This window comes from Eurypyga helias, unplaced genomic scaffold (genome assembly GCF_000690775.1).
Source record: "Eurypyga helias isolate BGI_N326 unplaced genomic scaffold, ASM69077v1 scaffold1060, whole genome shotgun sequence".
Lineage (NCBI taxonomy): Eukaryota > Metazoa > Chordata > Aves > Eurypygiformes > Eurypygidae > Eurypyga > Eurypyga helias.
This window is the reverse complement of record NW_010226069.1, coordinates 52,151-65,246: the sequence shown is the minus strand read 5'-3', so window position 1 is coordinate 65,246 and position 13,096 is coordinate 52,151. Positions and strand designations below refer to the sequence as shown.

Below are 13,096 nucleotides of genomic sequence, written 5' to 3'. Positions count from 1 at the left end.
CCCAAACCAGTCTGTGATTCTGTTTCCTGGAATGACATCTAACCTCTTCAGGCAACGACTGCACAGCTGGCTTCTGGTGCCTGCCAGTTCCCCAGAGAAATGAGGGCAGTTTCAAAGCCTGCTGTATTTTTGATTAACGTTTTTAATACGCCAAGACTCGGACAAGTGTATGAACATCCCTGTGTGGAAGAGGCTTATTGCAGGAAGATTAGCAGCACACTTTGCTTATAGCTGGGTGCTTTGTGTCTTAATCCTAGCATCATCGTCATTTGGGCTTTGAAGCCTGTGATGATAGGGCATGAAACACTTGGCTTCTGATGCGTGTGGTGCTACTTGTGCTTTTCAAAGAGGGACCTATCAACTGAAATATGATTATTGGATCCCCTGTTGCGGCAGAAAGTTAGTAAATAAACAGCAAGTAGGCGTGTGCTTGTGCTAGGACTGCACAGCAAAGGAGCTGTCTGCAGAAGCTGCAGTTTTTGCCGTGGAGTTGCAAGGAAACTGGGCTGAAAGGGAGTGTTTCATTGTTCTCAACATCAGTCAGAACCACGACATCCCAGGTGTGTTTGTGTTAAGTCCTTCTCAGACAGTAGCAAGGCACCATAGCAGGGTGCTCCCTTCCTGTCCTGCCCTGAAGTAGCCTTTGCTAGTGGCCATGGGGTAACGGGTTTACATTAAAAGTGAGGAGGTTTAGATTAGATATCAGGAAGAAATTCTTCATGGAGAGGGTGGTGAAGCACTGGAACAGGTTGCCCAGAGAAGCTGTGGATGCCCCATCCCTGGCAGTGTTCAAGGCCAGGCTGGATGCGGCTTTGAGCAACCTGGTCTAGTGGAAGGTGTCCCTGCCCATGGCAGGGGGGTTGGAACTAGATGATCTTTAAGGTCCCTTCCAACCCAAACCATGCTGTGATTCTATGTTCCACAGATGTCCTTGACAGTGCTGGCAGAGAAGTCAGGCATTTTCTCTGTGTGCTGGGGGAGGGTTTTATTGTACAGAGGGTACAGGGAAGTTCCCTTTGCTGCTGCCTGTGCCATATGTAGGCTTGGGGTAAATGGAAGCTGTTGTTCTGGGCCTCTTGAGCTGACAGCTTTCATTACGGTCAGTAATTTGAGATGTCTGAAATTGGGCAACTATCTCGTGCTGCTGGCATCGGATGAAGAGGTCTGGTTCCTCAGTCATGAAGTGCTGAAGTAAATGGGGTCCCTGGAAACCTTGGAAAATCCACTTTGTTTTGGTACACAAAATTCTTAAGACTGAATGGGTTTTAGTCCAGCTTGTGCACAAAATGAGGAGCAAGAAAAAATTTCAGGGGGTCTTAGGTGGTTGGTGGTTTTACACTAAGGCCTTGATAAAAACCAACCCCCAACAAAACAAAACAAAAACCCAAACCAAAACCCGCAACCAAATATAAAACTCCCTGGACCTCTTCATGCTTTTGGAACCAGCAGCATCACATCTAACCAACCTTGGTCAAGAATGAGATCCCTGAAAATGATATAAATTTTCCACATGTAGGTCATAAATACTGCATGAGGTAATTCTTGTGTCTGTTAGCTTCCCTTCTATGAGGTACCTTTTACAATAAAGTATGATAATAGCATAAGACAAAACGTTGGCTTCAGGGCTGTGCCTGCACAAGGATTGAACTTTATTTTGGTCTGAGATTAAGACAGAGATTCATTTCCAAGCTTTGCATTTTCTCATGCTTGCAGCCTATCCATATGGCAGATAATTGTAGTTTTAAATACCCGTTTTCCTTTCCAACCTCACAATAAATCATCAATGGGGCCTGATGGGCTTTTAAAAGTGGAAGAGATCAAATATGTACAAAATATTTCAACATAGCAAGTGTGGGAAGGTGTCAAGTCTGTAGCATTAGTGCTGATCAGTGATTCAATTAGTGTGAAATGTATTTGCAAACACTGTACTTGCTGTCTGTGAGAAATGGATTGACAGTCCCAGGCTCTGGGAATTAAGAGGTGAAGAGAAATACTCACTAATGTTTTCATGCCCAGTAGATGGGAGGTGGAATGGTTGCCTTCCTCATGAGTCCCCATATGCACAGAGATAGAAGTCTTTATAAATAGCACTCTTGGCTTTCAATGCAAAATTGGTATGGGCAAGTGGATGCCAGTGCTTGGAAACAGCATGGCTTCTGCCACTAAGATGGCAGTGAAAGAACAAGAGAGCTAAAGCAGGAGGACTAGATAAGGAAGAGTAACTTTGCACTTTGGAGATTTAGGTGAGAAGGAAAGCAAACAGTCAGTGAGAGCATGTGCCTTTTCCAAATTTACATGGGCAGGCTCTTGGATCCTGACGGGGCTGCTAATGCTAGGATCGTGAGAGGACTGTATGCTGGAGTGAGAAGGTTTGCATGATAGCATGCTTCTGATGTTCTTGGTTGGCGTTGGTATCAGGGTAAGTCAAATGTGTTGTCTTGGACCAGGTGCTTCTGCGGTTTTGCAAATCCAAGGCCATGATGTTAGCATTCTGGCAGTGACATACTTGTTGGCTGTTTTTTAGCAGGATGGATGCCATTCTGCTCCCAGCTGGCTGGTTGACCAGTTGTTGGCTTGTCTAGTAACATGTTGTTTGGCAGTGAAGAACAAGGTGAACGGTTTGTCTGGGACTCTGGTGCAACTGGTTGTATCCTGGGGTGATCCTGAAGTAGGGCGGCTGTGGTATGTACAGGAACAACGGAGTGGGACAAAAATTAATAGTTTTCCCTTGCTGTTTGTCTTAGTTTAGGCCCAACCAACAACTCAGCACCACGCAGCTGTTTGCTTGTTCCTCCCCTGGTGGGATGGGGAGGAGAAAATACAAGGAAAGTCTTGTGGGCTGAGACCAGGACAGGAGGGATCACTCACCAGTTGTGGTCATGGGCAAAACAGACTCGACCTGGGGAAGAAAAAATCAATTTAATTTGTTACCAATCCAATTGGAGTAGGGTAATGAGAGATAAAACTAAATCTGAAAACCACCTTCCCCACGCCCGTCCCTTCTTCCTGGGCTCAGCTTTGCTCCCAGTTTCTCTACATCCTCCTCTCCAGCAGCACATGGGGTCAAGCAATGGGGGTTGAGGTCAGTCCATCACACGTTGTCTCTGCTGCTCCTTCCTCCTTAGAGGGAGGAGTCCTCACGCTCTGACCTTGGTCCAGTGTTGGGTCTCTCCCACGAGAGACAGTCCTCCACCAAATTCTCTGACATCAGTCTTTCCCATGGGCTGCCGTTCTTCACAAACTGCCCCAGCGTGGGTCCCTTCCATGGGTGGCAGTCCATCAGGAGCAACCTGCTCCAGTGTGGGCTTATCATGGAGTCAGGGGATTTTGGGGCACATACCCCTGCCCTGGGCTGCAGGGGGGTCTCTGCTTCCCTGTGACCCTCCATGGCTGCAGGGCACAGCCTGCCCTCTCACAACGGGCTGCTGGAGAACCTCTGCTCCAGCCACCTCCTCCCCGCCTTCTGCACTGACCAGGGTGTCTGCCTGGTTGTCTCTCTCACACCCCTCTCTGCTGCAGGTTCCACCACAGGTTTTTTTTCCCCACTCTTAATTATGTTATGCCAGAGGTGCTACCACTGTTGCTGATTGGCTCGGCCATGGTCAGCAGCAGGTCCAACTTGGTGCTGGGGAAGCTTCTAGCAGCTTCCTGCAGGAAGCACCCCTGTAGCCCCTTCCATGCTACCAAACTCCTGCCACACAAACACAATATACTGTTCCCATCCTTTCACCAGGAAATCCACTCTTCTGTATTCAAATAATGAAATTCCATGTCTTCAACAGGTTCCATGTGAACAGCACGAAGGGCTGGGCTACAAGAGCAAGAAGGCAGGATGTTGACAAGACCAAAGCCTGGGGAGTCTGAGGCAGACCTGCTGCACTTTCAAAACCAGTTCCTGGCAGCCAGAGCTTCACCTGCAGTGAAGATTGTGAAGAAAGCAGACAAGAGGAAGGGGGAAGGAGGAAGCACAGATGCTGAGAGACCCCCATTGCAGGACCACAAAGATGTAGTCATGTTGGATGGTAGTTTGCCTTGTGGAGTTCTTTTAATTACTCAGTTTCTCTGTCCCTTTCAGTGTTCCTCAGTGCTTGCCCTTTCATGTCCCTCTCAACCCAGTGTTGCTTTTACCCTGCATGTGTGTCCTCCTTGCAATATTGTTTGTTCATAGCCTTGTTGGAAAATGCACTTGTCCAGTGTTACTAGCATCCAGTAGAATCACCTTTCCAACATGTTGCCTTTACATTTATCAGCTGTCTGTGGTACCTTGCCAGCTGCAGTGCAAGAAATGTCTTCTGTGATTTGTACACCCTGGACACTCAGTGCTTATTTTGCCATCTCTCCAGTCTGTTCTGAGCGTCTTTGAGATTTAGGTCTGCTAACAGCTCCAGCTTTCAGCCAGCAGATCTGGCTTGATAAGCCTCCTTCCTGTGGTTTTGTTTTCTTCCATCATAGTACTGTACACTTGTGTCATGTGCTTAATAGTCTCAGAAGCCCAAGGTGCTTTCTTAAAAGCAACAATTTAAATCTTGCAGTGCTTGGTTCCACGTAAGGAAATATGATCCCAGTTTATAGATTGTGAAAAGGAGGCCTTGACTTGCCCATGATCATACAAATCACTTGCTGTTAGAGCTGGTAATGGAAATGTGCTTTTCGATGCCTGAACACAACCTGCAAGGGCACTGTTTATTTCTGTACAGCTTTGTGTCTTCCCTTAATACTTGCAGTCAGGCCTCAGTACCCATTACTGCTCATGCACCTCTTTTGACAAGACCTTGGTGCCAGTACATAAATAACAACATTCTTGAGCATGTTTCTCTTCACTCCCCAGTGCAAGTCAGAGACTCTTAATTGTCTTACTGCTTCCTCATCATCTTTGTTTTCATCAGAGCAGTAATAGGTGCTATTAGGGAGCCTTAGTTGCACAGTAGTTACACATAAGTAACTTGACTACTTTTTTTTGTTATTATTTCCCCTTTCCAGAGTTTCCTGATACTCTCCCAGCTCTAACTCCAGCTCCTCCAAAAAAGTCCAAGATCAAAAGTGCCTATGTGCACTTCGAGGATGAAGATCCAGAGGAAAGACTGGAGAGTCATGATAAACACATTACAGCAGTCTTCAGCAAAATTATTGTATGTCTGTTTTTTATGTAATTATCTAGTCTTTTTTTTTTTTTTGAATGCTGTGAACTGAGCAGTGGGGAGGGAGGAAAAGGGGTTCTGTTGCCTTTTTTTTTTTTATTTCTACAGTGTAATGAAGCAGTTGTAGCACTGTAGACCAACATCCGGGAGCACCTTGAAAGAAAAAGCTCTTTGGGTATATTTTTGCTGTCAGTTAAATATGTGTTTGAATCTGCTCTCCAGTCCAGACTGCCTACAGGACACACTGCTTGCATGCAGGCACGTGCTCTAGTGTGGATTCTGGACTCTCTAAGGGAGATGTCCTCATTGCTCTGCACTGGTCCAGGTTTTCCTTTATCTGATTCTTTGACTGGGTGCATGCAGTTTGGCAGCCCAGCCTTTTGCAAAATAGCCTCACTTAGGCTCAGAATACCTTGTGCTTACTTAGAGCCAGACAGCGATGTAGCATAAAGCTTGTGAGCGGCAGAGCTGAGAGATTTTGAGGGCACTCTTAGCTAAGTGGTATAAACATGTCTGGCTGTTGCAGTGGTTTCTACAGAGTTTGAATTTTTTGCTGTAGGAGCGAGACACGAGTGCAGTAGCAGTGACCATGCCAGTGCCCACGGGAGACCCATTTCCAAGGACGTTTCACCGCTCTGAGGTAGAAAGTGAGGTAAGATCGGGAGCAGCTGTTTTATGCTACTTTGGTTAACTAGTAAAACTTGCCCACACCGAAGCCTAATGCTTGCTGGGTGGTAGGGCTCAGAATAAGTGACTTGTCATGCTGGAGTCTAGGAGCTGGCTCAACAGATCTCTGGCATCACCACCTTGGTGTACGAGAGAGTTTTCCTACCAAGCTGCCACCAAGTAGGCAGTTAAATAACATTGGAATCCTTTTGGTTTAGGAAAAAGGCGATCCCCCTTCAGTTAACCAGAGTGAGTTGGATCAAATCCGCACTGTTGCAATAGAATTGATGCTGATCTGCTTGTTTTGCTCTGAAGAGCAATCTCTGTTAATTTGTCCACCGGGTTTGATTAAGCCTGTACTTACTGAGGTTGCACCTGATTCCTCCCGCGTGATATTTGGATACGGTTACACATTGTTTTGCAGCTTTTTGGATTTTGACAGAACTTTTTGCCTGAGGCTGTAAAACTGGAAGCTGTGGCTGCTATCTTCAGCTCTTGCAGTAGTAGCACGAGCTGCTAGCTGAGTGGGAGTCAGATGCCGGGAATCGGTATGTGATTGACAGCTGTGGTTGCTTTGAAGAGGTTAACTTATTTTGAAGGACAGCTTTTTCTGAAAGAGTAATACTTCTTAAACTACCCGTTCTGTTTACCTGCTGCAGGACAGCAGAGAGCAGCTACCAAGGGTTCTTTTAAGCTGCTTCTCTGGACTCAGGACATGCAAGAGGTGTGGTTTTTTTTTTTCTTCACTTGGTCTGCTTTGGATTTCCTGTGCAAGACTGTTCAGAGCCCTGCCCTTCCATCGCCTAGGCAAGCAGCACAGTAATTTATTCAGGATTATTTTAGCACCACTTGCCCACTTCTTACTGTGCAAATCTCTTCACCCTGCTGCTCTCTAATCACCTTATAAGAAGCCCGTTCCAAGCATGTGGTGAGCACAGTACAGTACAGCCCCATTTATCCTCAGAAATGCAAAGTATTCAGCTATGCAGGGTTTCCAAACAGCAGGAAAGCTGGAACTGTTGTGTTTGGTGATATTTTAGGTATACTTGCCTGACTTGAATTCACTAATAATTAATCATCTTCCTTCTCTAGGTAGCAAAAACATTCATGTTTTTGTCTCTCTGTCCAAGCATTAAATCGTGTGTTAAAAAAGGAATAGCACACGCACAGAAAAGGGCAGGTGGCTGCCAGCAGCTTCTCTGTGTCACCTCCCAGAGTCTGATCTGAGGGCGTCTTTAGGATCAGATCTGTACATTTGTTAGTGGCAGGTGTGTGGGGGAGTCTGGAGAGGAAAGTGGTGACACATGGCTTCCCTGTTTGCAGGTGAAGGTGGGATCTGGAAGAAAAAGCATCTTTGCACAGAAGATGGCAGCAAGAAGAGCTGCTGAAAAGGCAGCTCCCTCTGCTGCCGAGTGCATGCACGTACCATCGACTGCTCCGGATGCCCTGGGTCCTGAGGGAACCGCAGCAGAGGCACCTTTCCCCAGCATCAGGGACGGTAGGTGGAGAAGGTTCTGCTCATCCAGCCTACCGGATTTACATAGCCGTAGTAAAAACATAACATCGCTGCACCTTATCTTTACATTAGGGTAGCGCTGTTGTCCTAAGTTTAGGAATCTCTGTAGGCTGACAAGGATTTGAAATGGTCTGAGACCCAAATTAACATTCTAAAAATTGGGTTAGCTTTCTCACTGATTTGCTTTTTGCTTCACGCAGGGCCAACTAGATTTATTTTTCACAGTTCTTGTACTCCTTTTCCTCTCTCTTTGTTATATGTAAAGTTTTTACTGTTTTATCATTGATTTCCACCATTGCAGGAAGAGGGTTGTTCTTGTGTCTGGTCAAGGTGTTTGAGACCACTGTGATGCAGGTTCTCACTCCTGCCTAGAAGCTGAAAACTCAGTCTTCTGTTGCCAGATCCACTGCCATGAGACTGTGGCTTTGCTCCGTAAGGAATGCTGTGAGGCAGTGCTGATGAGTCAGCACCACCTCCAGCAGCTTCTTGTCTGACAGCAACGTGACAAGGAAAGATGAAACCAATTCAACTGGTACCAGCATCTCCAGGCCTTTATTCTTTTTTTGTCTTGGGCAGTCCTATTTGCTTAGGACCATCACGTGTCTGGGTTTTCCCCTGACACCCTCTTTTTCACATTGAAATAGAGGCAGATGTCATTTGAGGGTTATCGCCATTGGGCTAAGGTTTCTGCCTGCCCTGACCTCTGTCGGAGGATTGGTAAGAGAACCCTCAGATGTGCTGTGCCTGCACAAATCCACCACCCAGGTCAATATACTGTGCTTCCTGCGTACCCTGTTACAAGTGCACGTCTGCCCAAGAAATCTCAAAGGGAAATACAGCAGCCCTATAGCTGTGTTCATCTTGGAGCAGAACGCTTCTAAAATGCGCAACAGAGGGGTCAGAAAATGTCACAGCATCCTCAGCAAGATTGTTGTGGCAGGATCACTAGAAGAAAACTAGGAGAAAAAGGGGAGCTGTGTTTCGTGTAGTAACAGTGTTTGTGCCTGGTAACCTTGAGCTTAGTTGCTGGTGGTGGGAAGCTTAACTGTATGCTTTACCAGGTCACTGTCTTCTCATCTTTCTGCTCGCATATGCAAGACAACTGCTGTGGAAATGACCTCAACCCTGGCTGGTGTTATGATGGGTGTCATTACTGCTGTTTGAACAGGGGTTTGATGCTTTCGGGGTTGGCTGGTTTAGGATTGAAGGGGTGTTCTAAGTCACTGTGTGGAGTATATGAACAAAACATAAGGAATAAAGCCATTAAGTCAGGTCTTTGTAACATGGGCTGCAGGACAGCTGGAGGGTCTCACTGACCGAAGGAGCATGTTACCCTGCTGTTAAGAGTTAAATGAAATGAGTCTTTAGAAGGGATTTGTATTAGGTGGTAAAGGAGACTTGATTTTGTTCAGGGTAGGAAAACTGCCCCCCTGCTGGAACTTCTAATATGTTTAACCCTAAAGGTGAGTACAGGACATTGTTAGAAGCAAACATACCTCTGTTGAGAATGGGTCCTCTATCACTCCAGAATCTGGTTTACTGAATAATTTTAATTCTCTGTCTCACTCAGCAGATATTTACTGGGTCATGTTTCAGCTGACATACAAATGTGGGTTCAGATGTTCTTGGGCAGAGAAAGAATCTAGTATTGGCCAACTTGGAAGAATGCTCTGACTCATAAGTTGTGAATTACGCTCGTTTGCCTTTTCTTGCTGTTGCTTTGCATTAAAGAAACAAAATTATTTTCCTTCATCCCTCCCCAAACTCCTAAAGAAACAAGGTGGAAATGATGTTTTGTTGTGACATGGGATGAAAGCCCAAATATTTAGTTTTGTTTGAAGCTAAACTCAACTTCTTTTCTCCTATTTTAACTTGGCTAACAAGGTTTAAAAAAAAGAAATTATGCAAGCCTGGTAATGACAAAATTTAGATACATTCAGAATGCTGTAGGCACTTAAATCACTAACTGCCTTCTCTGCTGGATCTTACAGATAAAGCTGGTCATTTATTGACCTCTCAGCGGCCTTGTCTCATAACGGGAGAGGGTCTTGGAAGCCAGAAGAGCGAGCAGGAAGTTCAAGCTATTCATAAAGAGAATTTGGAGAAGCTGCGGTCCATGTCTGAGGAAGAGATCCTGCAGGAGCAGGAAAAGCTTCTGGCTCAGCTGGGTATGTGCTTCCCAGGATGAATTTTAGAGATATGTAGGTGTCCTGAAGTCTTAACAAATTCACAGATCAAAGATGGGAGCTTGGGATTCCTGCTCAATGCATATGTGGACAATCTAGCTTCCGTGTCAAGTCAGTAGCTTATGAGTAATAATTAAGGGTGAAGGAATTGAGAGTGCTTATTCCTTTGTAAGAGGGGGCTTAGCATAAATCTGTCTTGTCTCCCCTTTGCTGTGGGATAAGATAGTCCATGCAGTCTGTTACTTTGCACACCACATACCTGGTTACACATCCATGTATTAAGGTCCTAAAATAGAATTCTTTGAAGCAGATAAGAAAGCAAAGCTATGCTTAGAATGGCCATAACACTGATGAGGTGGGAGAGCCCTTGGCCATCCCCTCTAAATACATAAGGCTTGGGCCAGGACTGTCAGTACCCGCATGGGGGAAACGTGAGTATGTAGGAAATTTCAATTAAAATCTGTACTTGGCAGAGCAGAAAAAAACTTAGAGCTAGTTTTGAATTTCTTGGAAAAAGTGTTTTAGTTATCTGCCTGTTGGGTGCAGGTGTTCTGGCAGGGGTCTTGTCTCTGGTTGGGAGCCCTGTCCACAGTGGTGCTCTGGAAATGCCTGTCACTGACAGCTGGTGACAGATTGGGGGAGGACGCTCCGTGTGGTATGTCTGATAATACTGTGGGTGATACTGGGCACTGTAAAACTTGTTGGCATTGGTTTCAGTGGTTTTGTGTGCTCAAGAAGAGCAGACCTACCAATGTAGGTGGCTGACAAGGAGTTTTGAAATTCTTATAATTTCAGATTCTTTAGCATCAAATTTAAGTGTGAGTGGCATTTTAGATGCATAAATCCCCTGTGGGTTTAGCTTAAAGATCATATTAATGATCTTCACTTCTTTGCAAGCAGCATGCATATAGCTGGAAAGGTGGCAAAGGAACTGCACAAAATAATTGCAGATGGCATGTTTAGGGACTTCCCTCACTCTGAGAGCTGAGCTCTCCAAACTACCTGAGGTGAAATTTTCTTTTCTTTAGCCTTGCTGCTTATAAGGATGGTGTGTGTGTATGGAAAATAGCTTGTTTGTGCACTTTGTTCTTGTGACTGATTTGTGATCTTTGCTCCTTGTCTGCACCACTCTATCCTTTGGGATATTAGTGAAGTGAATACTTAGGGAGTTTAAAAATGGTAGGATGTATTTTAAGTATTTTTGAACAATAAATTATTTTCTAAATCAGTGTGTTTGTTTATATGCCCTGTGGGTTAAAAGTGTGGATCTTCTGTGGGCTAAAAGTGTGGATCTTTCTGTCTTTGAGGCCCAAAGGAAACTGGGATTAATTTTGCATTCCCAAAATATCTGCGGTTAGGAATTATGCATGAGAAGCAACTCCTAGACTAAATTTGTGGCTTACAGATGAACTTAGAATTAGACAGGCACAGAGATGTGGATTAAAGAGACCTTTTCTCCATATTCAGGACTGTGAATAATTTGTGGGTGTTTAATGCTGCCCAGTCTCTGAGTTAACCTCTTGGTTATGAAGCAGGTGAGGCTCCGTGGTCTGGAATATGAGCATAGGTAGGCAATTCCATGCTTGGCAGTGTCTACCGGTCTTGTTGTTGATACTCTTCTGGTGTTGCCCACGGAGGCTCCAGGCAGACATAGGCTTACTTCCTGACACAAATCTGTGTGCACAGATTGACATAAGCAGTGACTTGTTTGTCACTGTTTGTGTGAAATGGTGAAATAATGAATACAGTCTTTTCCTTGGTGTGTACAGTGAAGTGTGAGAAAGTGAGCTCTCCCTGCATTCAGGAAAAAATACGTGGGCTTTAATGAGACTGGGCTGAGTGCCTCTCCCTCGCCAGGGGAGGTTTAAGCTGCATCATGAGGAGAGTGTGCAGCAGTCGCAAATGTGGGATAGATCCCTCCATCCTCTCTGAACTGTTTCAGAGACATGGAATTTGTTTCACTTTTGGGATGCCTTCTCTTAGGTACAGGGCTTTTCTGAATTGCTTGTCCTTTGTCCTCTGAAGAATAAATAACCAATGTAGGTGCTGTATTCTGTTACTTTATACATCTCTGACATGGCATCTCTGTATCTTTTGGAGGCACAATGCACTGTCTCTTACTGTTCACCTCTGGCGTAAGCATGCCAACACCAGATGAAGAGAGTGAGTGTGCTCCATCAAAAATGATGTGGGATATCTGTAGTAGATCTGAAAGTAAAATGATGATCTTCTGACATTTTCCTATTTTAGCTCTATAGGAATATTATCTGTCCTTCAAAACATCCCTGTGTCCCAAATGTTCCTCTTCTCCAAAGCTTGAAGATAATGGCCACATCTGTTTCCTGGATGTTGTCAGACTGTAATTGACTCTTAGGATGGGGAGTCAGTTCAGATCAGAACAAACAAGATCTCCTTCTAGCATGATATCTAGACCATGCACTACAGCTCTAGTGTAATTCAATAATGAGGAAGTAATTCCTCCTGTGGTGTCTGTTCCGTGTATTCTCGTAGCGTTCCGTTTGATGCTGCTGAGCAGGCCGCAGGCAGGGCAGGTAAACTGTCAGAACTGGGTTCCTCCCATAAATCACAGACCAGGATTCTCTCCAGAATGAATAGTCTTGTTTGGATGTGCCTTTTCAGAGAGGAAGAAACAATTGTTTCGTTGTCTGTAAACTGGGAGAATAACTAGAATTTTTGTGGTTGCTTTACCTTGAAAGACTTTTAGCAACCCTTTCTCTGGGGTCGCCTCACCCGTCGGTTGTACCCAGCTTACGTGCTCAAGAGGTGTAACGCAGTTAAGTGCCTCAGTTTGAAAAGAAGTGACAGGTGGTACAGAAGAAGAGGGCATGTGGAATGGGAACCATCACAGAATGCAAAGATGAAACATAAATAGCAGGTGCTTATAGGCATATCAAGTATTTTGAGACTTTCTGTCACTTCTCTGTCTGTCTCTTTGTCAATACTTGCAGATTCCAGTTTAGTTGCTTTCTTAAAGTCACGACGTGGTGGTAAGGAAGGCCAGAAAAAGGAATTAAAAATGGAACAGAACAGACCGGAGGAGTGTTTGGAATCTCTGCCTGTGGCTCAGCATGGTGTAGGATTATCTCTTTCTGTGCCGGATTCGGGTCTGGAAGAATCTGTAAGGAAGGAAGAAAAAATGAAGGTAGAAATCACAGGTAAGAAACAAAGTGCATGCTGTTAATGTTCTGAACATAAATGTAAGGTTTATATGGTGTTTACATCTATCCAGGTTGGATTGATGTGGCACTTTTTTAGTTATCCAACTCGGATTTTATCATGATATTTAAAAAATACATACTTTTTGGGTTCAAGAAAGAGCATCTCTGTTATTTGCAATTGGGCTCCCTAGAGGAGAAGGGTGATACACTATGTAACAGAGGTGAGCTGTTCAGTGGCAAGTGTTGCTTTGTCTTTTGATATTTGTTCTGAGGCCTCTGAAGGGAAAGTGTGTTTCTAACAGCAGTCATCATTGCTCTTCTGTTCAGTTGTGGGAACAGGGAAACAGGGAAAGGGTGTGGTAGTGAGATTCGGCTGCTGCTTGAATAATTTATTTTAACTGGGACCTGCTG

General features: G+C 44.9%; 1 protein-coding gene across 1 annotated transcript in view; it reads left to right on the top strand.

The window, feature by feature from the left end:
- Positions 1–3,794: 3,794 nt before the first annotated feature.
- The window catches only part of RPAP1 (RNA polymerase II associated protein 1), a 35,970-nt gene continuing 26,668 nt past the window's right edge, over positions 3,795–13,096 (top strand). Inside the window, exons 1-6 of the mRNA XM_010151280.1 lie at positions 3,795–4,022; positions 4,981–5,129; positions 5,698–5,790; positions 7,128–7,302; positions 9,312–9,488; positions 12,476–12,682. Coding sequence (XP_010149582.1) covers positions 3,833–4,022; positions 4,981–5,129; positions 5,698–5,790; positions 7,128–7,302; positions 9,312–9,488; positions 12,476–12,682 — 991 coding nt within the window. The 5' untranslated portion in view covers positions 3,795–3,832. The remainder of the gene's footprint in view (positions 4,023–4,980; positions 5,130–5,697; positions 5,791–7,127; positions 7,303–9,311; positions 9,489–12,475; positions 12,683–13,096) is intronic.